The 27,879-nt window shown below is 62.6% G+C and overlaps 1 protein-coding gene across 1 annotated transcript; it reads right to left on the bottom strand.

Moving 5' to 3' along the window:
* Positions 1 to 452: 452 nt before the first annotated feature.
* SPTBN4 (spectrin beta, non-erythrocytic 4) lies at positions 453 to 27,659 on the bottom strand. The gene is made up of 35 exons (XM_083854167.1): positions 27,590 to 27,659; positions 26,381 to 26,498; positions 26,132 to 26,283; positions 25,736 to 25,909; positions 25,561 to 25,652; positions 25,394 to 25,474; positions 25,176 to 25,291; positions 24,569 to 24,681; positions 23,744 to 23,931; positions 23,541 to 23,658; positions 23,303 to 23,461; positions 22,393 to 22,695; positions 22,164 to 22,314; positions 21,079 to 21,949; positions 20,863 to 21,000; positions 19,542 to 20,298; positions 18,765 to 18,967; positions 18,449 to 18,539; positions 16,255 to 16,395; positions 12,383 to 12,643; positions 9,888 to 10,112; positions 9,119 to 9,208; positions 8,734 to 9,012; positions 8,511 to 8,641; positions 8,119 to 8,323; positions 6,886 to 7,511; positions 5,800 to 5,938; positions 5,635 to 5,719; positions 5,332 to 5,528; positions 4,334 to 4,734; positions 3,853 to 3,922; positions 3,476 to 3,762; positions 2,328 to 2,501; positions 2,177 to 2,219; positions 453 to 639 (listed from the first exon to the last, which is right to left on the bottom strand). Exons 2-35 carry the CDS (start codon positions 26,496 to 26,498, stop codon positions 493 to 495), a joined length of 7,326 nt encoding a protein of 2,441 aa, XP_083710293.1. The 5' UTR covers positions 27,590 to 27,659; the 3' UTR covers positions 453 to 492.
* Between the last annotated feature and the right edge of the window lie 220 nt (positions 27,660 to 27,879).

Consider the following 27,879-nt stretch of genomic DNA (forward strand, 5'->3'; position numbering starts at 1 on the left):
GTCCCCCCCCCCCAACACAACACTCGGACGCCTCCATTTCTTGCGGGGGGGGGGGCAGTTTATTACATTTGTACATTTATCACAGCGCGGGGGGAGGGGGGGGGACGGAGCGGGGGGGGAGGCTGTTTCAATTAATTAATTATTTTTTGGTTAATTTCCTGGCTTTTGGTAAAATCTTTACAAACTCTGCCCCCCACCCCCCCGCCCCCCAAAAAAGGGGGGTGGCCCCCCCAAAAGTGATGGGACCTCCCCCCCCCCCCCCCGGGGCTCTATGGCTTGTGCATGGGATGGGGGGGGCCGGGAGACCCCCGGAAGGGTGGGGGGGGGCGAGGGGGTCCACCCCGGCCCCGTGGCCTCGCCCCCTCCCCAAATTATTGGGGGGCGGGGGGGTTGAAAAAATTTGGGGGGGGGGGGGGGGCGGGGAGCAGAGCGAGAGGGGTCCTCCCGCCTCCCCCCCTCCCGCCGCAATGGGAAGCGGTAGGGGCGGAGACGTCACTTCCGGCGGCGCTCCGCCCCCTCCCGCCGCGGCCCCCCCTCGTCGGTTGATGACGTAGTGGTGGGCGGGGCCGCGGCGCGCGCAATCTCCGCGTGCTCCCGCGCGCTGGCCGCCAGGGCGCGCAGCCAGGCGCGCATCTCCTCCTATTGGGGAGGGGGTCGCGGGGGGGTCCGGGGGGGGGTGAAAGCCGCGAGGAAACGGGAAATAAAGCAATAGTAAAAAGGGAAAGTAAAAGTGGGATTCAAAAATGGGGGGTGGGATGGGGAAAAAGGGGGAAAAAAAAAAAAATAACCGAAAAATGGGTAGGAAAAACCACGGGGAAACGTATTAAACAGTGCAAAAAAATTGCAAAATATGCAAAAAATGGCAAAAGAAAAGCAAAAAGGCCAACGAAGCAACAAAAGAAATCGAGAAAAGCACAATAAAAAATGGAAGAAATGCAAAAAAAAAAAAAGTGCGAAAAAAACACAAGAAATGAAAACACAATCAAAAAAAAACCAACAAACAAAAATTTAAAAATGTAAGAAAGGCAAAAATAACCACAAAAATACAAGAAATGCAAAAATAGCCACAAAGAAAGCCACAAAAAAGCAAAAGAAAACACAAAATATGTAACAAAAATTTAACCCCCCCACGTCCCACCCTTAAAAAGAAATGAAGCCCCCAAAAACTGACCCAATTCGATCCCCCCAAAATGTACCTAAATCCCCAAAATCTCCCTAATTGCCCCTTAAGCCCCAAAGACCCCCTCAAATGCTAATTAAAGAAAAACAAAAACAGGAAAAGACCCCAAACCCACACAATTATCCCTCGAAACCCCAAATCCCAAATAAATCCCTAACCACCCTAAATAATAATTATATCAATTAAAAAAAAGTGAAGAGACCCCAAACCCCCAAAGTTATCCTCCAAAATTACCCCCCCAAAACTGCCAGAAATAATAATAAAAAACAACAAAAAGTCTCCAAATCCCCCCAAAATTCCGTCCAAACCCTCTCCAAACCCCACAGAAACCCTCAAACCACCAAAAACAATTATATAAAAAAAATGAAAACCACAAAAAGACAGCCAAACCACTGTAATTACCCCACATATTACAAAGAAAGCCCCGAACCTCCAAAAATAATTATAAATTACCAAATCAACAAAAACCAAAGACTCCAAAACCACTGAAATTACCCCCCAATCCCAAAGAAAGCCCCAAACCTCCAAAAATAATAATTATAAAAACCACAAATCAATAAAAAACAGACTCTAAAAACACTGAAATTACCCCCCCAAATCCCAAAGAAACCCCCAAACCTCCAGATATAATTAAAAATAAAAAACCACAAATCTTTAAAAAACAGTCTCCAAAACAACTTAAATTAGCCCCAAAATAACCCCCAAACCCCAAAGAACCTTCCAAAACTCCAAAAAATAATTAAAAAAAAAAAGACCCAAAAGCCCCCAATCCCCCCAAATCCCCCCTAAACTCTCCCCCCATTCCAATCTCCCCAAACCCCAATGGAGCCCCCAAACCTCCAAAAACATCAATGAACGCCCCCCAAACAACCCCAAAACCCCACAAAAAGACCCCAAACCCCCCAGTCTCACCATAATCCCACCAAATCTTCCCCCAAACCCCCCAAATCTCCCCCCAAAAACCTCAAATCCCCCTCCCCAACTCCTCGGGCCTACCTCATCCTTGGCCTGCAGCAGGAACTCGCTGCCGTCACCGGTCCTATGGGGGGCAACGGGGGGGGCTTCAACACCCACCCCCCCTACACCCCCTGACCCCAAGACTCCCCCCGTTGCCCCCCCAAACCCCGAAGCCCCCCCCGACACCCACCGCAGCTTGAAGACGTTCTTCTTCTTCTTGTAGTCGGCGGCCACCTCGCTGATGGCCTGGTGGAGGCTGAGGGGGGGCTCACCCCCATGGGTGCTGCCACTCGCCGGGCCCTTGGCGTCCTTGTAGAAGGCCAGGTCGCCCTTGCTCAGCACGCAGTAGAGGTTCACCCAGGACCTGGGGGGGGGCAGAGGGGGGCTGTGGTGGGACCCCAAGGGTGGGGGAGGCTTTGGGGGGCAAGGAGAGGCCCAAGCCATCGATGGGTGCTTGAGTGGTGGGGGTCTTGGTTCGTTGGTGGGCAAGTTGTGGAGTTTTGTTGTTGGTGGGCAGCCAAATTGTGGAGTTTTGTCGTTGGTGGGCAACCAAATCGTGGAACTTCTCCTCCGTTGATTGGCAACCAAATTGTGGAGCTCCATCATGGTTGGGGACCCGAATTGTGGAGTTTCGTTGTTGACGGGCAACCAGATTGTGGAGTTTTATCTTTGATGAACACCCAGATCGTGGAGCTCCATCATGGATGGGCACCCAAACTGTGGAGTTTCATCATTGATGGGCACCCAAATCATGGAGCTTCATCGTTGATGGGCAACCAAATTGTGGAATTTCATTGTTGAGGGGCACCCAAATTGTGGTTTCATTGTTGATGGGCACCCAAATCGTGGAGCTCCTCCACCATTGATGGGCACCCAAATTAAGGAGTTTCATCGTTGATGGGCAACCAAACTGTGGAACCCTCCACCATTGATGGGCACCCAAATTGTAGAACTTCTCCATCGATGGACACCCAAATCCTGGAGCTTCTCCTCCATCGATGGCACTCAAATCGTGGAGCTCCATCACGGATAGGCACCCATATCGTGGACCTTCTCCACCACTGATGGGCACCCAAGTTATGGAGTTTCATCACTGATGGACAACCAAATCATGGAGGTCCTCCACCATTGATGGGCACACCAATCATGGAGCTTCTCCATCGATGGCCACCCAAATCCCAGAGCTACTCCACCATCAACAGGCCCCCAAATCACGGTGCTCCCTTGCCAAAGATGGGCCCCCAAATGATCGGTGGTGCCCGAGCGCTGATGGATCCCCTCCGCTGTTGGACCCCCAAACCGTTGAGACCCCCGCCTTCTACGCCCAACCCCACCGACCTGTTGGACGCCTTCTTGTTGGGCCCGTCCAGCTCGTGCTTGCGGAAGAGGAACCCCTCGTGCTGCACCGTGTGGCTGGGGGGCGGCGGCGGGGGGGCGCTGCTCTGGGCGGGGGCCGACCTCGACCTCCGGGCCTCCCCCGGCCCCCCCTGGCCGGGCTCCTTGGGCCGGGGGCGCCGACGGGGTTTGGGGCGGTCGCGGGCACGGGGCCGGTCTGGCCGCGGGGTCCTCTCCGGTAGGACCTCGACACCATTGGGAAGGCGGCCGGGGGACTCGCGGTCCCGGGGCTGGGGAGGGACACACACACACGGAGGTCAGGGGGAGGCTCGGGGGGGCGGTCCTTGAGGCTGGGGGACGTGAGGATGGGCGGCACTCACCAGTGCTGGGGAGGGGGCGGTGGCTTCCTTCTCCTGGAGCTGCTCCACGATGTCGGCCAGGGTGGCTTTGCTGGTGGGGAGCGGGGACGGGGCAAGCTTGTCCCTGTCCCTGTCCCTGTCCCTGTCCCTGTCCCGTCCCCATCCCTTCCCAATCCCTATCCCAATCCCATCCCACCCCAAACTCCATCCCAATCCCATCCCCATCCCCATCCCAATCTTTTCCCGTCCCATCCCATCCCATCCCATCCCATCCCATCCCATCCCCACCCCATCCCAATCTACATCCCCATCTCCATCCCCATCCCCATCCCAATCTCCATTCCCATCCCATCCCAATCCCACCCTAATCCCCATCCAAATCTCCATTCCCTTCCCCATCCCAATCCCATCCCATCCCCACCCCGTCCCCAATCCCATCCCCACCCCAATCCCAATCCCAGTCCCAATCCCAATCCCACCCCAATCCCAATCCCACACCCACCCGTGCCGGGGCCCCTCCTGCTCGCTGGACTCCTGCCTCTCCATCCTCCGCTCCCTCCTCTCCCTCCGCCGCTCCAGCAGCCCCGTCTTCCCCTCCCCGATGTCCCCCCCGCCACCGTCACCCTTGGGTGCCACCGGCGCCTCGGTGGTAACGGCAGCGGGGGTGGCAGGGGGGGTGTCCCCGTCCCCGTCCCCCTCCCGCACCCGGTCCAGCTTGGGCTGGAGCCTCTCGGGACGCAGCTCCTGCCGCACGTAGGCGACGCGGGGCTCCGGCCGGGCGCGGGGGGTTTCGGGGTGTTCATCCCCCGCGGGGCGCGAGGGTGCTGGGGGTTCTCCCAAAAATTTGCGCCCCAAAAGCGGCGTGGCTGGCTGCTTGCTCTGCTCCGCTTTCAGCTTCTCCAGCTGTGGAGGGGAAGGGGGGGTGAGATGGGGCATTTATGGGGGATCTCGATGCCTTGGGGGTCTCCTTGATTTGGGCTTCTCCATGCCTTGGGGTTCTCCATGCATTGAGGTCCTCCATAATTTAGGATTCTCCATAACGTAGGGTTCCCCATGATTTGGGGTTCTCCATGCATTGAGGTTCTCCATAATTTAGGATTCTCCATGATGTAGGGTTCCCCATGATTTAGGATTCTTCATAATGTAGAGTTCCCCATGATTTGGGGTTCTCCATAATTTAGGGTTCCCCATGACTTGGTGTTCACCACAAATTGAGTTCTCCATAATTTAGGATTCCCCACGACTTGGTGTTCATGATACATTGAATTCTCCATAATTTAGGTTTCCCTGTGATTTGGGGTTCTCCATAATTTAGGATTTCCCATCATTTCAGATTCTCCGTAATTTAGGATTCCCCGCGACTTGGTGTTCACCACGCATTGAGGTTCTCCATGACTTAGGGTTCTCCTTCCTATGGGGTTCCCCGCGCGCCGTGTTGGCTCCCCACGCCCCGGGGGGCTGCTCCCCACCCCTGGGGTTCCCAGGGCGGGGGTCCCGTACCGTGGTGAGGCGGCGCAGGGAGCTGAAGCGCTCCTCCCAGGCGGCGGCCGCCTTGCGGAAGGCTTCGTGGCGCCGGATCAGCTGCTCCACCTCGTCCACGCTGCTGCCCAGCTCCTGGCTCTTCAGCAGCGGCTCCTGCGCTGTCAGCCACGCGTCGGCCACCACCGCCTCCTGGGCGAACTGGTGGACCTCCAGCACTGCGGGACAGACGGACGGACGGATGGACGGACAGAAGGACGGACGGCGTGCCCGGTTCCCCGTCCTCCCAGCCTCCGGGGACGTCCGACCCCGTCCCGCGCTCACTTTGCTGCAACCACTCCCAGTGCTTGTCCCACTTCTCCGCCAGCTCCTTCTTCTTCGCCAGCAGCTTCTCCGCCAGGGCTTTGATCTGGAGGAAAAGGGGGGGGATCCGATGTGAGCCAGGACCCCCCCACCGATGCCGCCGATGCCCCCCAGCGCCCCCGGCACCTCGTCGGCCGCGGGGCTCTTGGCGAGGATGAGGGTCTTGCCCAGCTCCAGGCAGGCGGCGATGCTCTTGCTGCGGGCTTCCATCTCGCTCTTCAAGCCCTGGTGGAAGTTCATCAGCACCTCCACCGAGGAGACGTCCCTGCGGGGGCAGGGGGGGACACGGGTTGTGGCACCAAGGGGGGACACGTGGGGAGAGAGGTCGTGAGCTTGGAGGGGGCGTTGGGGTCTTCGGTGGCGTGGATGGGGCAGGACACGGGACCTTGGGATGGGAAGGGACATGGGTGACACCAGCGCCATGGGTGGGACAGGATATGGGACCTTGGGGTGGGATGGGACACAGGTGACACCAACACCATGGGTGGGACAGGACGTGGGACTTTGGGATGGGACAGGATAGGGGTAACACCAGCTCCATGGGTGGGAGAGGATATGGGTGACACCAATCCATGGGTGGGACAGGACATGGGTGACACCAATCCATGGGTGGGACAGGACATGGGACCTTGGGATGGGACAGAACAGGACAGGGATCCTTGGTGCCACAAATGGGATGGGACACGGGTCCGTGGGATGGGTCACGACGGGGTCCTTGGGATGGGACAAGACACGGGGCGTTGGGATGGACACGGATCCTCAGCTCCATGGGTGGGGTCAAAATGTGGGGTGCTTGGGATGGGGACAAATTGGGATGGGGACAAAATTTGGGCCCTTGAGTCAGGGACAATTTGGGATGGGGACAAAATGTGGGTGCTTGGGATGGGGACAAATTGGGATGGGGACAAAATTTGGGCCCTTGGGACAGGGACAAATTGGGATGGGGACAAAATTTGGGCCCTTGGGACAGGGACAAATTGGGATGGGGACCCAATGCGGGTGCTCGGAATGGGGACGAAATGCGGGTCCTTGGGATGAGGACAAATTGGGATGAGGACAAATTGGGATGAGGTCAAATTGGGATGGGGACACAACGTAGGTCCTTGGGACGCGGACAACGCACAGCCCCATGGCCGGACCAGACCAGGGCTCCTGGGGCTGATCCCTCTCCTGTGTCCCCGTCCCCACGGGGGGCCGAGGAGCCCCCCCAACCTGGGCTTCTCTCCGGCGCCGATCTGGCAGAGCACGCCGTCCATCCAGGACACCAGGTCGCGCACGGTGCCGGCGAAGCGGACGCGGTCGGCGGCGCTGGCCACGTGCAGCCGGCACTCCTCGCAGGCGCCCAGCAGCTCCTTCCAGGCGCTCAGCACCTCCTGCTCCCGGCTGGCGATGGCCTCGGCGTTGTCCCCGGCGTAGACGGTCCTCAGCTGCGCCGCCCCCTCCTGGAGCTGCCGGATTTGGCCCACCAGCACCTCCACGTCGTGCTCGAAGGCGCCCAGCGCCCGCTGCAAGGCCCCGGCCGAGGCCCGCGGCGCTTCCTTGGCCGCCAGCTCGGGGAGGCGCCGCCGTTTCTCCTCGATCTGCCCCAAAAGCTCCTTGCAGTCGCTGAAGAACTTGTGGAGCTCGTGGGAGGCGGCCAGGAGCTGCGCCCGCGTCTCCATCAGCTCCAGGAGGTCGGCCCAGGCCTCGTTGACGCCGTCCTTCCACTCGGCGATGGTGGCGGCGTCGGCGTGGCCGTAGTCGATCAGCTCGTCCACCATCTGGTTGACGGCCGAGATGCGCTCCTGCCCCACGCTGCCCGTCTCGCTGGCGAACTCCAGGAACTTCTCCTGCAGCAGCTGGGGGGGGGGACGGGATGGAGGTCAGTGGGGGCGCTGGGGACGGGGGACGGGACCGCGGCGTGGGGCTGGGGTTGCGGTGCGTGGAGCAGGGACGGCGCCAGGAGCACCAGCGTGGGATGAGGACGGCCCCAGGAGCCCCAGGATGGAGCAGGAAGAACCCCAGGACCCCCGGAATGGGACAAGGACAGCTCCAGGACCCCCAGGATGGGACAAGGACACCCTCAGGACCCTCAGCACGGAGCAGGGACAGCGCCAGGACCAACAGCATGGGATGAGGACAGCCCCGGGACCCCCTGGATGGAGCAGGAAGAACCCCAGGACTCCCAGGATGGGACAAGGACAGCCCCAGGACCCTCAGCATGGGACAAGGACAACCCCAGGACCCTCAGCACGGAGCAGGGATAAATCCAGGACCCCCAGCACGGGACAAAGACAACCCCAGGACCCCCAGGATGGAGCAGGAACAGTGTTGGGACCTCCAGAACGGAACAAGGACGCTCCCGGGCCCCCCAGCATGGGACAAGGACAGCCCCGGCACCCCTACCGCGAACCGGGGACGGCCCCAAGACCCCCCAGCCCTCCCCACAAGCCCTTCCCCGCTCACCGTGACGTGCTCGTAGTCCTGCCCCAGCTCGGGCGAGCCGGCCACCACCTCCTTCTCGGCGATCCAGTGCTCCAGCTCGCCCACCTCGCGGCCGAGCTGGTAGAGCCAATACTGCTGCTCCAGCTTGCCCTTGCGCTCCTCCACCAGCTCCTTCAGAGACACGTACAGCCGGTCAACCTGCGACTGCCGCCGGCTCACCTGCTCGCTGGGCACGGACGGGGGGACGGGGGGGACGGGGGGAGCGGGAGGAAGGTTGGGGGGGGGGGGACACAGAGCGCCCGGTGAGCACCCGGCTCCCCCCCCCCCGGCTTCAGGCTTTGCGGGGGTTGCGGTTGCTGGGGGGGTGGGGGTGGGGGGGCGGGGGGCGAGGTTGCGGGGGGTCCTGCGCCCACCTCTGGGGGTGCCCCAGCTCCAGCAGGGCTCGGCACTGGCGCGAGAGCTGGGCGATGCTCTCCTCGTAGTTCTCCACCGTCTGCTCCGTCTGCAGGTGCTTCTTCAGCAGCTGCAGGGTGCTCTGCTCATCCTTGGGCAGGGACGCGGCGGATTTAGCCTGGGGACCGGGGGGGGGGGTCTCCAACCCCGAAACCCGCCCCCCGCCAAGTTTTCCGCCGCCACCTTGCCCTTCTCCTCGCTCATCAGCAGCAGCTCCTGCTCGCCCAGCCACGACTCCACCTCGGCCACGTCGAAGTAGTACTGCTCCAGCTGGAAGGCGGCGTCCAGCGCCTGCTGCCGCCGCTCCGCCTGCTCCTGCAGCTCCCCCCAGGCCCCCCCCAGGCGCTCCAGCAGCCTCCGCACCCCCTCGGCCTCGGGGCTCTTGATGGAGGCCACGGCCGCCGCGCGCTCCAGCACCTCGTCCACGCGGGGACGGTGCACCTGGATCTCCCGGCGGAGGTTCTGGGGGGGGGGGGGGGAAGAGGGTGAAGAAAGGGGGGGGGGTGAGGGGGGTGGACCCCCCCTAAATGATGGTGGGCCCCCCCCCCGGCCTCGGCGCTGGCCTCACCTGGTTCTTTTTGATGAGCTGCTGCACGGTCTGCAGGTTGGTGCCCAGGTCCTGCTGCGTGGCCAGGGGCAGGCGGTCCTGGACCCAGAGCTGGGGGACGGGAGGGGATGGGACCGGGTCCTGTCCTGGTCCTGTACCGGTCCTGGTCCATCCCCATCCCATCCCCATCCCATCCCCATCCCATCCCCATCCCATCCCCATCCCATCCCATCCCATCCCCATCCCATCCCCATCCCCATCCCCATCCCATCCCATCCCCATCCCAGTCCCAATCCCAACCCAATCCCATCCTCACTCCAATCCCAATCCCATCCCCATCCCATCCCATCCCCATCCCCATCCCCATCCCAATCCCAGTCCCCATCCCCATCCCAATTCCCAACCCAATTCCAATCCCATCCCCACCCCAATTCCATCCCCATTCCCATCCCACCCCAATCCCACCCCCCATCCCAAAACCATCCTCATCCCCACCCCAACCCCATCCTCACTCCAGTGCCATCCCCATCCCAATCCCATCCCCACCCCAATCTCAATCTCAATCCCATCCCCAACACAATCCCATCCCCATCCCCACTCCAATCCCACCCCAATCCCATCCCCACCCCAATCCCAATCTCATCACCACCCCCACCCCAATCCCACCCCAATCCCAATCCCACCCCAATACCAATCCCACCCCAATCCCATCCCATCCCCATCCCCATCCCACCCCCACCCCAATCCCACCCCAATCCCAATCCCAATCCCCCCCCAACCCCGTACTCACCACCTCGTCCTCCAGCTCGTGGCTGACCTGGTGCACCTCCTTGGCGGCCAGCAGGATCCTGCGGCGCTCCTTGAGGGGCTCGATCAGGCGGACGATGCGGGTGCCCACCGCGCTCTGCCGCTCGCCCACCGCCTCCGCGCCGGGGGCCTCGGGGGGCAGCGCGGCCACCTGCGCCTGCAGCTCGCCCACCTCCTTGCACCACTCCTCCACCTGCGTCTCCATCGTCTGCGGGCGGCGGCGGGACCGTGGGCACCGGGGGCGCGCCGGCACCGCGGCACCGGCAGCTCCGGGCAGCCTCGGCCGTGACTCAGCACCTGGCCGGGCTGCAGCGGGGCTGGGAGGGGGCTGCAGGGGGTGCTGAGCTCGGTGCAAGGGTGCTGAGCTTGGTGCAAGGGTGCTGAGCTCGGTGCAAGGGTGCTGAGCTTGGTGCAAAGGTGCTGAGCTCGGTGCAGGGGTGCTGAGCTTGTTGCAAAGGTGCTGAGCTCGGTGCAAAGGTGCTGAGCTCGGTGCAGGGGTGCTGAGACCCTATTGCAACGGCTGAAAGCTCGCTGCAATGGTGCTGAGACCCTGCTGCAACGGGGCTGAGGGCTTGGTGTAAATGGTGCTGAGAGCCTGCTGCAGTGGTGCTGAGACCCTGCTGCAAACGGTGCTGAGTACTCAGTGCAAATTGTGCTGAGAGCTCGCTGCAATGGTGCTGAGCTCGGTGCAGTGGTGCTGAGACCCTGCTGCAAAGATGCTGAGACCCTACTGCAATGGTGCTGAGCTCAGTGCAATGGTGCTGAGCTTGGTGCAAGGGTGCTGAGCTCAGTGCAGGGGTGCTGAGACCCTACTGCAATGGGGCTGAAAGCTCGCTGCAATGGTGCTGAGACCATGCTGCAAATGGTGCTGAGAGCCCGCTGCAAAGATGCTGAGACCCTGCTGCAATGGTGCTGAGCTCAGTGCAGGGGTGCTGAGACCCTACTGCAGTGGTGCTGAGCTCAGTGCAATGGTGCTGAGCTCGGTGCAGTGGTGCTGAGCTCATTGCAGTGGTGCTGAGCTCACTGCAGTGGTGCTGAGCTCACTGCAGTGGTGCTGAGCTCAGTGTAATGGTGCTGAGCTCGGTGCAGTGGTGCTGAGCTCGTTGCAGTGGTGCTGAGCTCACTGCAGTGGTGCTGATCTCCCTGTGTACGTGGTGCTGGGCCCCCATTGCGACCGGTGCTGAACCCCACCTGCAACCCCCCCAAATCCCCCCCAGGCCCCGCTTCAGTGACCCCAAATCTCCCCAAACCCCCCTCCAACCGCCCCAAACCTCCCAAACCCCAATCCAACGACCCCAAACCCCCCTCCCTTGACCCCAAATATCCCCCAAACCCTCAACCAACGACCCCAACCCCCCCTCCAACACCCCCACACCCCCCAAACCCCCCTCCAATGACCCCAAATCCCCCCAAAACCCCCTCTCTTGACCCCAAGTATCCCCCAAACCCTCATCCAATGACCACAACCTCTCCAAACCCCAATCCAATGTCCCCAAATCCCCCTCCAATGACCCCAAACCCCCCCAAAACCCCCCAAACCCCCCAAAACCCCAATCCAATGACCCCAAACCCCAATCCAATGCCCCCAAACCCCCCTCCAATGACCCCAAACCCCCTTCCAACCCCCCCACCCTCCCCAAACCCCAATCCAATGACCCCAAACCCCAATCCAATGACCCCAAACCCCAATCCAATGACCCCAAATCCCCCTAACCCCCCTCTCTTGACCCCAAATATCCCCCAAACCCCAATCCAATGACCCCAAACCCCAATCCAATGACCCCAAACCCCAATCCAATGACCCCAAACCCCCTTCCAACCCCCCCCAAACCCCCAAACCCCAATCCAATGACCCCAAACCCCAATCCAATGCCCCCAAACCCCCCTAAACCCCCCTCCCTTGACCCCAAATATCCCCCAAACCCCAACCCAATGACCCCAAACCCCCTTCCAACCCCCCCCACCCTCCCCAAGCCCCAATCCAATGACCCCAAGCCCCAATCCAATGCCCCCAAATCCCCCCCAAACCCCCCTTCCTTGACCCCAAATATCCCCCAAACCCCAATCCAATGACCCCAAACCCCAATCCAATGCCCCCAAATCCCCCCAAACCCCCCTCCCTTGACCCCAAATATCCCCCAAACCCCCCTCCAATGACCCCAAACCCCAATCCAATGACCCCAAACCCCCTTCCAACCCCTCCACCCTCCCCAAACCCCAATCCAATGACCCCAACCCCCCCCAAACCCCCCTCCCTTGACCCCAAATATCCCCCAAACCCCAATCCAATGACCCCAAACCCCAATCCAATGCCCCCAAATCCCCCCAACCCCCCCTCCCTTGGCCCCAAATATCCCCCAAACCCCAATCCAATGACCCCAAACCCCAATCCAATGCCCCCAAACCCCCCCCAAACCCCCTCCAAACCCCCCCATCCCCCCCCCGAACACCCCCTTATCCCCCAAACCCCCCCCCCACCTGCAACCTCCGGAGCTGGGTGCCGATGGCGGCGGGCTGGGCCCCCCCGGCCGCCCGCAGCTGCTCCTCGAGGCGGGCCAGGCGCTGGTCGAGCTCGGCGTAGCCGCGCTGCAGCCGCTCGGCAGCGCCCGCCGCCCGCAGCCGCTGCCCCCGCGCCTGGGCCGCGCTCTCCAGCTCCTGCCAGCGCTGCCGCACCGCCGCCAGCTGCGGGGCCACGGCCCCCGCCAGGGCCGGCTTGGCCTGCAGGAGCTGCTGGCCTTCCTGGGGGGGGGGGACGGGGGGACAGGGTGGGGACAGGGGACATGGGGATGGGGACGTGGGGACGTGGGGATGTGGGGATGGGGAACGTGGGGATATGGGGATGTGGATGGGGACGTGGGGACAGGGTGGGGACAGGGGGACGTGGATGGGGACGTGGGGACATGGGGATGGGGACGTGGGGATATGGGTGGGGACATGGGGACATGGGGATGGGGATGGGGACATCATAGGGACATGGGGACAGGGTGGGGACAGGGGGGATGCAGATGGGGACATGGGGATGTGGGGATATGGGGATGGGGAACGTGGGGATATGGGGATGTGGATGGCGATGTGGGGATGTGGATGGAGACATGGGGACGTGGGGATGGGGACATGGGGACATGGGGACATGGGGACAGGGTGGGGACAGGGGGACGTGGATGGAGACATGGGGACATGGGGATGGGGATGGGGACATGGGGACATGGGGACAGGGTGGGGACAGGGGAACGTGGATGGAGACATGGGGACATGGGGATGGGGATGGGGACATCATAGGGACATGGGGACGCGGATGGGGATGTGGGGATGTGGGGATGTGGATGGGGACATCATAGGGACATGGGGACAGGGTGGGGACAGGGGGGACGCGGATGGGGACGTGGGGATGTGGGGATATGGGGATGGGGAACGTGGGGATATTGGGATGTGGATGGGGATGTGGGTGGGGACATGGGGACATGGGGATGGGGGACGTGGGGACATGGGGACAGGGTGGGGACAGGGGGACGTGGATGGAGACATGGGGACATGGATGGGGATGGGGGACATAGGGACATAGGGACATAGGGACATGGGGACAGGGGGACGTGGATGGAGACATGGGGACGTGGGAGGATGGGGACATGGGGACAGGGGTCGTGGATGGAGACATGGGGATGTGGGGATGGGGACATGGGGACGTGGATGGAGACAGGGGGACATAGGGATATGGGAATGTGGATGGGGAAATGTGGACATGGGGACAGGGGGACATGGATGGGACAGGGACGTGGATGGAGACATGGGGATGGGATGGGGGACATGGGGAGAGGGGGGCATGGGTGGGGACAGGGGGACGTGGATGGAGACATGGGGACGTGGGGATATGGGGACGGGGACGGTGGGGATATGGGATGGGGACATGGGACAGGGGGACAGGGGGACGTGGATGGGGACGGGGGACGTGGACGGAGACATGGGGACATGGGGACAGGGCGACATGGATGGGGACGTGGGGATATGGGGGTGTGGATAGGGACAAAGTGACAGGGGGACATGGAGACATGGGGACGTGGATGGGGACAGGGGGCATGGGGATATGGGGACAGGGTGGGGGGACATGGGGATATGGGGACATGGGGACAGGAGGATGGGGGGGTCGTGGATGGGGACATGGGGTTGGGGGGATGTGGGGACGTGGGGACATGGATGGGGATGTGGGGACGTGGGTGGAGACATGGGGACAGGGGGATGTGGATGGAGACATGGGGACAGGGGGATGTGGATGGGGACAGGGGGACATGGGGACATGGATAAGGGACAGGGAGATGTGGGGATGTGGGGACAGGGTGGGGGGACATGGGGAAATGGGGACAGGGGGATGGGAACAGGGTGACGTGGGGACATGGATGGGGACATAGGGATGTGGATGGGGGACAGGGGGACGTGGATGGGGACAGGGGGACGTGGGGACATGGGGACGTGGATGGGGACAGGGGGACGTGGATGGGGACAGGAGAATATGGGGGGGGACAAGGGGACAGCGTTGGGGGGACACAGGGTGGGGGGACAGGGATGGTGACAAGGGGACACGGGGACAGACACACACCGCTCAAGGACCTTGCCAAGCCGGGGGGGGGGGGGTCCCGAAACCCCGAAACCACCCCACCTGGGGCATCCCCGTGTCCCCCCCCACCCCCCCCCAACCCCCTGCTGTCCCCCTGTGCCCCCCCCCCCCCGGTGTCCCCAATGTCCCCCCCCCATGGTCCCCCCCCCACATCCCCAGCTCACGAGCGGCTGCGGCGGCTGCAGCGATTTTGGGCCGGGTGCAGCCGTGCGAGAGGGGAGCGCGGGCGGGGGGGGCGGGGGGGGGACGTGTGCGGGGGGGGGACATGGGACGTGCCGGGGGGGGGGGGGACATGGGACGTGTGCTCGAGGAGGGGGGGGGGCACGCACGCGCACACACACGTGTGCCCAGGGGGAGATGGGGGGGGGGGCTGGCTGCGGATGGGGAGGGCCCCAAGGATGGGGACCCCCATTTGGGGGGGCAGCAAGGGGGGGGGAATAAGGGGGGGGGCAATAAGGGGGGCAATAAGGGGGTAAAATAAAGGGGGGCAGCAAGGGGGGGCAATAAAAGGGGGGCAATAAAGGGGGGTAAAATAAAGCGGGGGCAATATGGGGGGGCAATAAGGGGGGGCCAATAAAGTGGGGGCAATAAAAGGGGGGCAATAAGGGGGCAATAAAGGGGGGACAATAAAAGGGGGGCAATAAAAGGGGGGGCAATAAAAGGGGGGCAATAAAGGGGGTAAAATAAAGGGGGGAATAAGGGGGGCAATAAAGGGGTAGAATAAAGGGGGGGCAATAAAGGGGGGCAATAAGGGGGCAGTTTGGGGGTGGCAGGTTGGGGGGGTGGTTTTGGGGGGGGGTGCAATTTTTGGGGGGATGCAGTTCTGGGGGGGCAGTTTTTGGGGGGCAGTGGGGGTATATACAATTTTTTGGGGGGGGTATTTAGGTTTTGGGGGGGCACCCGGGGAGATGCATTTTGGGGGGGGTGCAGCTGGGGGGGGGGGCGCATGCAACAAGGGGGGGCGCAGGAAAAGGGGGTGCAGCAAAGGGGGGGGGGCGATCAAGATGGGGCAGTGGGGGGGCAGGTTTTGTTGGGGGGGGGCTGCAACGAAGTGGGGCCTGCAACGGCGGGGGGGGGGCAGCTGCTGAAGGATGCAGTGATGGGAAACGCTGCGGGGAGGGGGGGGGATGCGGGGGGGGGGGGGGGCGTGCAATGAGGGGAGGATGCGAGGGGGGGAGGATGGGGGGGCAAAACGGGGGGGGTGCGGGGGGGGTGAAATACGGGGGGGTGTAACGGGGGGGTGAAACGGGGGGGCGCAATGGGGGCGGTGAAATACAGGGGGTGTCATGGGGGGGGATGAAATGGGGGGGTGAAATGGGGGGGGCGCAATGGGGGGGGTGAAATACAGGGGGTGTCATGGGGGGGGTGCAGTGGGGGGGGATGAAATGGGGGGGGTGAAATGGGGGGGGCTCAAAGGGGGAGGCAATGGGGGGAGGCAATGGGGGGGTTGTGCAATGGGGGGTTGTGCAATGGGGGGTTGCAATGGGGGGGTTGCAATGGGGGGGGGGCTCAACGAGGGGGATGAAATGGGGGGGGGGGGGCTCCATGGTTGGGGGGGGGGGGCTCGCACCAAGCAGGGGCCGCACCGAGGGGGGGCTCTACGAGCGCCCGAAGCCCCCCGCCCCTTCACAAGGATGCAGCTGCGGCGGCGCAAGCTCCGGGGAAGTGTGTGTGTGTGGGGGGGGGGGGGGAAGCCCACCCCCACCCCCCCTTGGGACCCCCCCCCCCATTTTTTTTTTACCTCCTCGATGCGCTGCAGCCACTCCCGGTTCTGCGCCAGCTCGGCCATAAACGCCTGGTGCTGGAGCCAACGCTTGTGGGGTCGCTGCTCCGGGGCCGGATCCTGCGCCATCGCCACCTTCTCCCCGACCCAACCGTCCAGCTGCGGAGAGCACAGGGTGGGGGGGTCGCCGAGGGTCCCTCGAAATCGGAGACCCCCCCACCTTTCGGTTTCCTTCTGGCCCTAAGCGGCCCCCACCCGAAACGTGGGTACCTGCGCGGTTGCATGGGCGCGATGCCGCAGAGCCCTGCAGCAGCCGGGCGGAGCGCCTCGGCCAGCCTCCTGCCCCCCCCCCCCCCCGGGGAGAGAGTGGGGGGCACAAAAAAGGGTGGGAGCCCCCCCGCTGGGGAGGTAGGGCACCCCGAAAATGGGGTAGGGCATCCCGCAAATAGGGTAAGGCGAGCTGGGAATGGGGGGGGGACACGGCGTCGCAGAAAGAGGATGGAGCACCCGAAAATAGGATTCGGTCCCCCCCCCAAAATAGGATGCAGCACCCCGGAAACAGGACGGCCCACCAAAGTTAGGATGCAGCACCCCAAAAACAAGGCGCAGCAGTCAGAAAATGAGATGCAGCGCCCAAAAAATAGGATGCAGCACCCCAAAGGTAGGATGCAGCACCCCAAAAATAGGATGCAGCACCCCGAAAGTAGGATGCAGCACCCCAAAAATAGGATGCAGCACCCAAAAGTAGGATGCAGCACCCCAAAGGTAGGATGCAGCACCCCAAAAATAGGATGCAGCACCCAAAAATAAGATGCAGCCCACCAAAATTAGGATGAAGCACCCCAAAAACAAGATGCAGCAGTCAGAAAATGAGATGCAGCGCACAAAAAATAGGATGCAGCACCCCAAAGGTAGGATGCAGCACCCCAAAAATAGGATGCAGCACCCCAAAAAGTAGGATGCAGCACCCCAAAAAGTAGGATGCAGCACCCCAAAAATAGGATGCAGCACCCAAAAATAGGATGCAGCCCACCAAAATTAGGATGAAACACCCCAAAAATAGGATGTGGCCCCCCCAACATAGGATGCAGTCTTCCAAAAAGAGGATGCAGCACCCGAAAATAGGATTCGGTCCCCCCAAAATAGGATGCAGCACCCCAAAAACAAGATGCAGCAGTCAAAAAATAAGATGCAGTGCTCAAAAAATAGGATGCAGCACCCCAAAAATAGGATGCAGCCCACCAAAATTAGGATGAAACACCCCAAAAATAGGATGTAGCCCCCCAAAATAGGATGCAGTCTTCCAAAAAGAGAATGCAGAACCCCAAAAAGAGGATGCAACACCCCAAAAAAAGGATGCAGCACCCAAAAATAAGATGCAGCCCACCAAAATTAGGATGAAGCACCCCAAAAATAGGATGTGGTCCCCCAACATAGGATGCAGTCTTCCAAAAAGACAATGGATGACCCAAACCCAAAAATATGATTCGGTCCCCCCAAAAATAGGATGCAGCACCCCAAAAATAGAACAGCCCACCAAAATTAGGATGCAGCACCCCAAAAGCAAGATGCAGCACTCCAAAATAAGATGCAGCGCCCAAAAAACAGGATGCAGAAAACCAAAAAGAGGACATAGCCCACCAAAATTAGGATGCAGCGCCCCAAAATTAGGATGCAGCACCCCAAAAATAGGATACAGACCACCCAAAATAGGATGTAGCACCCCAAAAATAAGATGCAGCACCCAAAAAATAGGACGCAGCATCACAGAAATAGGATGTGCCTCCCCAAAATAGGATACAGTACCCCAAAAATAGGATGCAGCCCACTAAGATTAGGATGCAGCACCCCCCAAAATAACATGTAACCCCCCCAAAAACAGCACTTAGACCCCCAAAATAAGACACAGACCCCAAAATAGGATGTAGCACCCCCAAAATAGCATTCAGCCCCCTAAAATGAGATACATCCCCCCAAATTAGGATCCAGCCCCCTAAAATATCAAACAGCCCCCCCCAAAATAGCCCCCCCATAACCAGCAGCCCCCCCCCCGCAGGGCCACCAGCCCCATGGCATGGGGAGGGGGACACATCCTGGTCCCCCGGTGCCCCCTCAAGCAGCCGGTGGGGACCCCCCCCAGTGTGAATTTATTTTTGGGCCCCCCCCCAGTGTGGATTTATTTTTTTTGGGGGGGGGGGGTCTCGGCCCCTACCTCGTGGCAGTCCTGCAGGAACTGCTGCAGCTCCAGGTGGTCCTGCAGGCGCTGCATCCACTCCTGCGCCAGCTCGGCGTTGCGGTGGCTCCTGGGGGGGCCGGGGGGGCTCGCATCAACCCCCCCACCCCTCCTTTAAACCTCCGGACCGCCCCCCCCCCTCAACCACAACCTCCCCCACACTTCCGTCATTCCCCCAAAACGTCGCTGTGACCCAAAGGGAAACTGAGGCACGGGGGGGTGGAGGCCCCCCCGGGATGCACCCATCAATGCGGGGGGGGGGGGGGGGTCGTTGTCACCAAGGGGGGGCGCCTACTTGGTGCGGAGGGAGTCCATGGCCTCCGCCACGCGGGCGCTGTAGAGGTTGCCCTGGCGCTGGAGGCTCTCGCCGGCCTGGAGGGCCAGCTGGACCTTGTGGAGGCCGAGCTCCATGGAGGTGGCGAAGTCCCGGTGCTTCTTGATGGCGTTGGCCACGGCCTCCACCGTGTCGGGGAGCTCGGCGTGGGCCAGCGTGGACTCCTGGGGGGGGTAGGAGACGGCCTGGTGCCACCTGCGGGGCCGCTCCAGCCTCCCCGTGGAGGCCACCAAGCCCATTTCCTCCCAGCCTTCCCCATGGAGGCCATGGAGGCCACCAAGTCCATCTCCTCACGGTGTTTCCAATGGAGGCCAAGTCCATCTCCTCCTGGCCTTCCTCATGGAGGCCACCAAGCCCTTCTCCTCCCAGCCTTCCCCATGCAGGCCACCATGCCTTTCTCCTTCCAGACTTCCCCAGTCTCCATCCTCCCCACGGAGGCCACCAAGCCCTTCTTCCAGCCTTCCCCATGAAGGCCACCAAGCTCTTCTCCTCTCAGCCTTCCCCAGTCTCCTTCCTCCCTGTGGAGGCCACCAAGCCCTTCTCCTTCCAGACTTCTCCACTCTCCATCCTCCCCACGGAGGCCACCAAGCCCACCTTCTCCATCTCCTCCCAGCCTTCCCCATGGAGGCCACCAAGTCCTTCTCCTCCCAGCCTTCCCCATGGAGGCCACCAAGCCCTTCCCCTCCCATCCTCTCCCCCACTTCGGGGCTGCGACGTCCCCGAGGAGGCAAGGCCAACCTGGTTGTACAGGCTGGCCTCGCACTGCTTGACGTCACGGAGGAAGAGGTGGAAGACGTGCGCCTGCACCAGCACCTCCCGGCGAGCCTCCCAGCTCTGCAGAAGCTTCCCCCAGCCCGCGTCCAGCTTCTGCAGCCACTGCTGGAGCGAGAGGTAGGGGACCTCGGCCTCCTCCAGCGCCAGGAGGTCGCTGGCCGCCTGGATCTTGGTGTAGTCCTCCTCGTAGCCATTGATCTCCTCCTTGAGGGCCGCGTGTTGGTTCAGCAGCCTCTCCGCCTCAGCCAAGCTGCCCGGCACCTCCTCATTGGCCACCGCCGCTTGGGTCTTCACCAACCACCCCAAGAAGTTGTCCAGGTCTTGGATGAACTGCTGCAAGCGCCCAGCGACGCTGAGCGAGTCCTCGCAGCCCTGCAGCGCCCGCTTCAGGGCCTCCCACTCCTCACTGATCTCCTCGAAGGGCAGCAGGACCTCCATGGCCCGGCCCGGGTGGTCCGCAGCCAAGGCTTCGCCCTCACGCTGCAGCTCCACCAGCCTGGGCTCCAGCACCACCAGCGCGGCCTCCATGGTGGAGAGGCGCCGCTGCAAGGCCAGCACGCCGCCCAGGTCGCCGCCGCCCGACTGCGTGGCCTCGATGGCTTTGCGCTTCTCCCGCACCTGCGCCTTCATCTCGGCGCACTCCAGCAGGTAGTTCTGGATCTTCAGCACCGAGCTGAGCTGCCCCTTCTTGTGCTCCACCAGCTCCACCACCCGGTTCCACCTGGGGATGGGGACAAGCAGGGGATGGAGCCCTGCGGAGGCTCTGCCTCCACGAGCAGGTCCGGCCTCGGCATGGCCAACCCTTGCGGTGGGCTTGGCATGTTGCGTTGGAGGGCACGATCCCATGGGGACATCCCACCAGGCTGGGAGCACTGGTTGGTGGTTGGACCTGATTATCTAGAAGGTCTCCAACCAAAATGAATTTATCACTGGGCATGGCCAACCCTTGTGGTGAGCTTGGTGCGTTGCGTTGGAGAGTTGGGCACCATGGGGATGTCCCACCAAGCTGGGAGCACTGGTTGATGGTTGGGCTTGACCATTGGGGTCTTCTCCAACCAAAATCAATCCATCATTGGGCATCACCAACCACTGGGATGGACTTGGTGCATTGCATTGAAGAGCTGGACCCCATGGGGACATCTCAACAAGCTGGGAGCACTGGTTGATGGTTGGACTTGACCATTGGGGTCTCCTCCAAACAATCAATCTACCCTTGGCCATCACCAACCCTTGTGGTGGGCTTGGCCCCGTGCACCACCGAGCTGCCCCCTCCCCACGCTGATACCTGCTGTTGAGGTGGTCCTGGCAGGCACGGACCTCCTCCGAGCTGGGGTGGCCTCCTTCCACCAGCTGCTGCACCACCTGGTTGACGTCCAGGATGCGGCCCATCACGCTGTTCATCTCCTGGTCCAGGCTCTCAAACCTGCCCCAAGCAGGATGGGGACATCAGTGTCCCCGAGGGACAGCGGCCACCGGGCGCCCGGTCCCCACCATCCCGCACCTGTGCTGCACCACCTCAACCTCATCCAGCTCCTCCGGCACCTCCATCCTCTCCAACCACTGCTCCTTCTCGTCCACCCAGACCTCGCAGGCGTGCACCTCGCTGAACATGCGGTAGACGGCCAGGGCGTCCTGCAGCCACTGCTGCCGCAGCACGGCCACCTCGGCCACCTCCCCGTAGAGCTGCTCCACCTCCACCACACGGATCTGCACGTCCACCCCTTGGCGGTGCTCGGGCGCCAGCAGCGCCAGCTGCTTACGGAGGGCCACCACGGCCGCCCGGTGCTTCTCCACCTCCTCCACCACCGCCCGGTGCTTCCGCAGCAGTGCTTGGGTGGAGTAGTCATCGTGGCCAAAGTCGTCGCTGGAGACGATGCGGTAGGTGTCCTGCAGCCAGGCCACCAGGTCGTCCGTCTCGGCGCTGAACTGGAAGAAGTTGAGGGCCTCCTGCAGCCGCTGCTGGTGCAGCCCCGTCACCTCCTCCAGCTTCTTCCAGCGCAGGCGGACTTCTCGGATCTTCTCCTGGATCCCACCGGGGCTGAACCTCTTCTTGGCCAGGATCTGCTCGCCCCGCTTCATGGTCTGGTGCAGCAGCGCCCGCCGGCTGCCCAGCTCGCCCAGCATGCTCTTGTGCTTGGTGGTCAGCGTCAGCACGCTGCTCAGGTCCCGGCCACATGTCTTGGCGGCCAAGATCTGCTCCTTCTCGCGGATCCATGCCTCGGCCTCCTCCATCTCCTGGAAGAAGGCCCAGAGCTGGCGCGAGTCCTCCAGCTCCTTGCGCCTCTTGGCCGCCATCTCCCCCAGCTCCTCCAGGCACGTCTGGACATGGTTCACCCGGTTGCAGATGATCTGAGGGTCGCAGGGCTGGTAGCCTGGGACAGGAGAAGATGACTTAGCAAGGAAGGTCTTGAACCCTGTGGTCAGCCCCTCTGGTGGCACCCAACCTGATGGCACCCATCCTAGTGGCACCCAACATGGTGGAACCCAACCTTGGGGCAACTAGCATGGTGGCACCTACCCTCTTGGCACCCAACCTAGTGACCTGGCATCCAACCCAGTGGCCCCCACCCTGGTGGTCCCCGTTACCCTCCAGCTCCGAGAACTTGAGCGCTGCAGCATTGAGCGCCTGAACCCGCTCGGTCTGGGCAGAAATGTCGGCCTCCAGCAGCCCATGCTTCTGCAGCAGGTCCTCCACCTCCAGCAGGTGCTTCCCCAAGTCCTTGGAGACCAGCAGCACCTGGGGAATGGGGGGCGAAGCCAATTGGGTCCGGAGTTCGCGTCCTCCCTGGGGATGCCCGGCGTCCCCCGGCTCTACCTGCATCTCCTCCATCCAGTCGATCATGTAGACCATCTCCTGGAAGATCTTCTGCAGGGCCAAGTTCTGCTCGAGGCGGGCACGGCGGGCACGGACCAGCTCGGTCAGCAGCCCCCACTGCCGCAGGATGTTGTCCTTCTGCGCGCTGATGCGCTTGGTGTCGTAGTAGCCCTCGGATTCCATCTCCAGAGCCAGCTCCACCACCACCTGGATGCGCTCCTGGTAGGAGGAGATGTCAGCCTCGATGGCCTCGTGCTTCTTCATGGCCGCCTCCACCGCCGGCAGGTCGTAGCCAAAGTTGTCCTGGGGTGGGGGGAGATGTTGTAAGGAAGGTGGGCCCCCCACCTAGGAGAGCTGGACCCCATGGGGACATCCCATCAAGCTGGGAGCACTGGCTGATGGTTGGACTTGACCACCAAGGTCTTCTACAACCAAAATCAGTCTACGATTGGGCATCACCAACCCTTGGGATGGGCTTGGTGCATTGCATTGAAGAGTTGAACCCCATGGGGACATCCCACCAAGCTGGGAGCACTGGTTGATGGTAGGACCTGATAACCTAGAAGGTCTTCTCCAACCAAAAGGAATCTATCCTTGGGCAATGTCAACCCTTGTGGTGGTCTTGGTGCATCACACTGGCGAGCGGTACCCCATGAGGATGTCCCACCAAGCTGGGAACACTGGTTGCTGGTTGGACTTGGCCATTGGGGTCTTCTCCAACCAAAATCAATCTATGATTGGCCATCACCAACCCTTGGCATGACCTTGGCCCTCGGGGTGCCCACCAGGAACCCACCGACGCCAGCCCCACCGTTCTCCCCAAGAACCCCAACCCCACCCAGCACCCAGAACCACGTGTCCCTCCCCCTCTTTTTCCCGGTGTGGGGGGGTCCCAGTCGAGCCCCCCCACCTGCGACACCAGCCGCTGGTTCTCGTTCAGCCACGTCTCCCGCATGGCCGCCTTGTGGTCGAAGCGTTGGGCCAGCAGCTCCAGCTTCTCCTGCCGGATCAGCTCGTTGCGCAGCGACACCTCCCGCTCGTGTTCTGCCTTCTCCAGGCAGCTCCAAGCCTACAAGGGGGAGGGGTCGCAACGGGGTTTCGCCCCGAGGGTCCCCCGGGGGGACACCTCGCCCCCGTCCCACCAGAACCTTGTTGATGTCGGAGATGCTCTTGCCCTCGCTGGGGACGTAGAGCTTGCGGTTGGTGGCCCGCAGCTTGCTCTGGATGGTGAAGAGCAGCACCTCCAGGTTCCCCTTCTCCTGGAACCTTTCACGGGGTGGGCAGCGGAAGGTCAGAACGTGGCCCCCGACCTTGCCCCCCCCCACCCTCGTCCCCTCCCCGGAACCCTCACTTGACGGGTTTCTCCAGGGTGCAGAAGGCGGTGAAGGCCTGGAGCTGCTGCTGCACCCCGGTGAGGGAGTTGGCGAACTTCTGGTTGCTGATGATGGTGACGGTGTGCTGCACCCAGGCCAGCAGCTCGGCCGCCAGCGCCTCGTACCGCTCGATGATGGCCTCGATCTCCATGGCCTGATCCAGCACCTGGGTGCGGGGGCGTGCACAGCTTGGGGGGGCTTCCCACAGACCCCCCCGAGGTAACCATGCATGGTGCAAGGATGCATATTGCAATCCTGAAGCAACCGTGCATGGTGCAAGGGTGCACTTGTGACCCTCAAGCATCCACACATGGTGCAGGTTTGCGTCTTGCAACACCTTGAGCAACCGCGTATGGTGCAAGGATGCCTCCTGCAATCCTGAAGCAATTGTGCATAGTGCAAGCATGCACCTGTAACCCTCAAACAACCACATGTGGTGCAGGGGTGCATTCTGCAACCCCTCAAGCAACCGTGCATGGTGCAAGGATGCATGTTGCAATCCTGAAGCAACTACGCGTGGTGCAATGGTGCACCTGTGGCCCTCAAGCAACCATGCATGGTGCAGGGGTGCATCCTGCAGCCCTTCCAAGGAACCATGCATGGTGCAAGGGTGCATCCTGCAACCCTCAAGCAACTGTGCAAGGTTTGGGGTGCATCCTGTGGGACACCACCCAGCACCTGTTGGGCTGGGGCGCCTCACGGAGCCACGGACGGAGCCCCCCCATGGAGCACAGGAGGGGGCTCCCCGCGGGGTTGGAGGTCCAGCACCCCACGGAGTGACGCAGGGACACCTCGACGCCCACCTTCCCAATGCGCTTCCCCTCCACGGCCAGCGCTTTCATCTTGGAGAAGTAGTGGTAGAAGGAGACCACGTAGGTGATGATGGACTTCTCGTCAGGGTCCTCCATGTTGACATCTGCCGGGCAGCGAAGCGTCCTTCCCTGAGCCCCCCTGCCCCCAAAATGCCCCCCCCCCGCGCCACCATCCCCGGGCTAAAGAAGTCCTCGGGGGCAGCAAACGAAGCCAGGAGGAATTAACCAGGAGCGAGCGATGGGGTGAGGAGGATGGGTTGGATGAGGTTGGGGTGGGTGGGTGGAGAAGACCTCGCACCCCGCACGGACGGACAGACGGATGGATGGACAGGCGGACGGCTAGATGGGTGGATGGATGGATGGACGGATGGGTGGACAGACGGACGGATGTGTAGATGGATGGATGAAGAGATGAATAGATAGATACACGGATGGACAGGGATGGATGGATGGATGATGGACAGACAGATGGACAGATGGATGGACAGATATGTAGATGGATAGATGGATGGGTGGACAGATGGGTGGACGGACAGACAGACGGAGTCCCCCAGCAGCAGCAGGGACACGAGGACACCCCGTCCCGTCCCGTCCCTACCCTCGGGGTCCAGCAGCTTGCTGAGCCCCAGCTGCTGCTCGGCTGTGTTGAAGGCTTGCTGCAGGTTGTAGGTAGCGTTGGACTTGGTCAGCTTGTGGAAGTCGATGAGATCCGGCCTGCAATCGGGACACAGCCACGTGGAGCCCAATTTTAGGGTGTCCCCCCACCCCCCAAAAAAACACCAGCCCCACGGAGGAGCCCCCAGCCCCGTGGCCGACCTGTGCTTGTGGATGAGCGCGTTGAAGGCCAGCCCGTCCCTCCAGCTGGTGGTGAAGTTCTGGATGTTCACCTCGGGGTACCTGCGGGAAGAAAGGGGAGGGTCACCCCTTTTTTTTGGGGGGGGGGGGAGGACCCATCCTGGCGTGGGGACGGTGCCACCACTCACCCTGCTGTCTTCATCTGGCACCAGAGCAGCAGCGCGTCCTTGGCCGAGCGCGTCTCGCGGTTGTCCTCGGTCTTGATCTTGATCACCTGGATCTGGACAAAGCCGATGGGGCACTGCCACCGGGGCTGGGGACCCCGTCCCCAAATCCAGGGGACCCCTCCCCCGGCCAGCCCACCTGGAAGCGGAGGATGATGGTCCAGATGAGGCCGAGGGTCAGGCGGTGGTTGCCGTCCACGATGTCGTGCGAGCCCACGTTCTCCAGGTGCACCCGTTGCTCCTTGAGGAACTGCAGCGCCTTGTCCACGTTCTCCAGCGAGTGGATCCGCATCCGGCCCCGCGTCGGCTTGGGCTGACACCCCAAAAATAAAGGGGGGGGGGGTCACAACCCCCCAACACCCCCAATCTCCCCCCAAAAAACTGCCAAGGCTCCACCAAGAACCCTACGGAGACGGTTGGAGCCCCGCTTGGGTCTTGGGGCGACGGATGGATGGGAAGGGGGCGATAGATGGATGGGAAGAGTTGGGGGTGACTTTTTGGGGCATGGGGGTGCTGGGGCGACCCCATTTCTCACCAGCTGCTCCCCGGAGAGCACCTCGAGGAGGCGGGTGAGGACGTAGCCGTCGCGGAGGTCGGCGTAGAGGTCCCCGACGCGGCACGAGGCGCGGGCGAGGTGCGCGTTGACCCACTTGGTGAAGGTCTTCTTCTGCACCGCGTCCCGCTCGTCTACCCCGGGGAGGGGGGGACACAAATAACCCATCGGACCCTCCCCAATCCCACCACCCCCCCCAGGAGCACCCACGGGTGCCGGGCAGGGTCCCACCAGCCAAGGCTTTGATGCGGGAGCACTCGAAGAGCTTGGCGGTGGCCGCGGGGTCGGGACCCTCCCAGGGGCCGTTGTTGTTCTGCGGCACCTCCATGGTGTCCACCTCGGTCGCCATCTTGGGGGGGGTTAGGGTTTTTTTTTTATTAGGGGGGGTTGATAGGGTCGTGGGGGGGGGGGTGCGGGACCCCCGAAATGTCCCCGTCCGTCCGTCCGTCCGTCCATCCGTTGTGCCCCCCTTTCCCTTTGGGATTAAGGGGGGGCTCCTCCACACCCCAGTTGTGGGGTGTTGGGGGGAGGGGGCAATGGGGGACCCCACAGCCCCCCTCACCCCAACTGCCTCCCAGCAGCCCCCCCCACATCATCCTAGGTACCCCCCAGCATCTGGTGCAGCCCCCCCCGAAAAGCAACCCCTGCAGCCCCCCCTAAAGCATCCCCCAGAGACCCCCTCAACGCCCCTACAGCCCCCCAGCACCCCATAGAGACCACCCAAAATCCCACGGAGACCCCCCCAAATCCCATAGAACCCCCCCCAAAATTCCTGTAGAGACCCCCAGCATCCCATGCAGCCCCCCCAGCTCCCCATATAGCCCCCCCAGCATCCCCCAGAGACCCCTCAGCCCCCCTGCAGCACCCCCAAAATCCCATAGAACCGCCCCCAGCACCCCTGCAGCGCCCCCAGCGCCCCATAGAGACCCCCAGCCCCCCTGTAGCCCCCCCCCAAATCCCATGCAGCCCCCCCAGCATCCCATACAGCCCCCCCCGACCCCCAAGGGCCCCCTCAGCCCCCCTGCAGTCCCCCCAAAACCCCAAGCAGCCCCCCCCAGAGACCCCCCAGCACCCCACAGAGCCCCCCCAGCCCCCCATAAAGCCCCCCCCCCGCGCTCCCCCCCTTCCCTCCCCCCCTTCCCCGCAGGATCCGGCCCTCCCCGCGGTCACCTTGAGGGACCCCCCCGGGGATCCCGCTCCCCCCCCCCCGAGCCTCCCCCCGCCGCTACCCTGGCACCGGGGGGGGGGGGCTCCGGTGCCCCCCCCTCCCCCAGGAGCCCCCCCCCCCGCTTCCAGCATCCCCCAGCACGTCCGCACCGGGGGGGGGGGGGAGGGAAAAAAGGGGGTCGGGGGGAGCCCCCCGGTGCTGTGCCCCCCCCCCCAGGGTGGGATGGGAAAGGGGGGGGGGGGGGGCAATTACCGGAGGGGGGGGGCACTTACCTGGGGGGGGGCTGCGCTCCCGGGGCCGCCGCCGCGGAGCCGCCCGGCTCGCCCCGAGCTCCGCCCCCACCCCGGCAGCCAATCCCGGGGCTGCCCCCCCCCCCCGTGACCCCCCCACCCCAAAATCACGCCGGTGCTGCACCGCCCCCCCCCCCCCCGTACCCCCCCCCCCAGTCGGTGCTGCACCGGGAGGGAGGGGGGCGGGGGCTGCCGCCGGTAAAAGGGGGGGGGGGGGGGGACAAAGGGGGGGGGGCCGTGCAAAACGGGAGGGGGGGGGGCCGTGCAAAGTG

Source organism: Anser anser (genome assembly GCF_964211835.1).
Source record: "Anser anser genome assembly, contig: HAP1_SCAFFOLD_344, whole genome shotgun sequence".
Lineage (NCBI taxonomy): Eukaryota > Metazoa > Chordata > Aves > Anseriformes > Anatidae > Anser > Anser anser.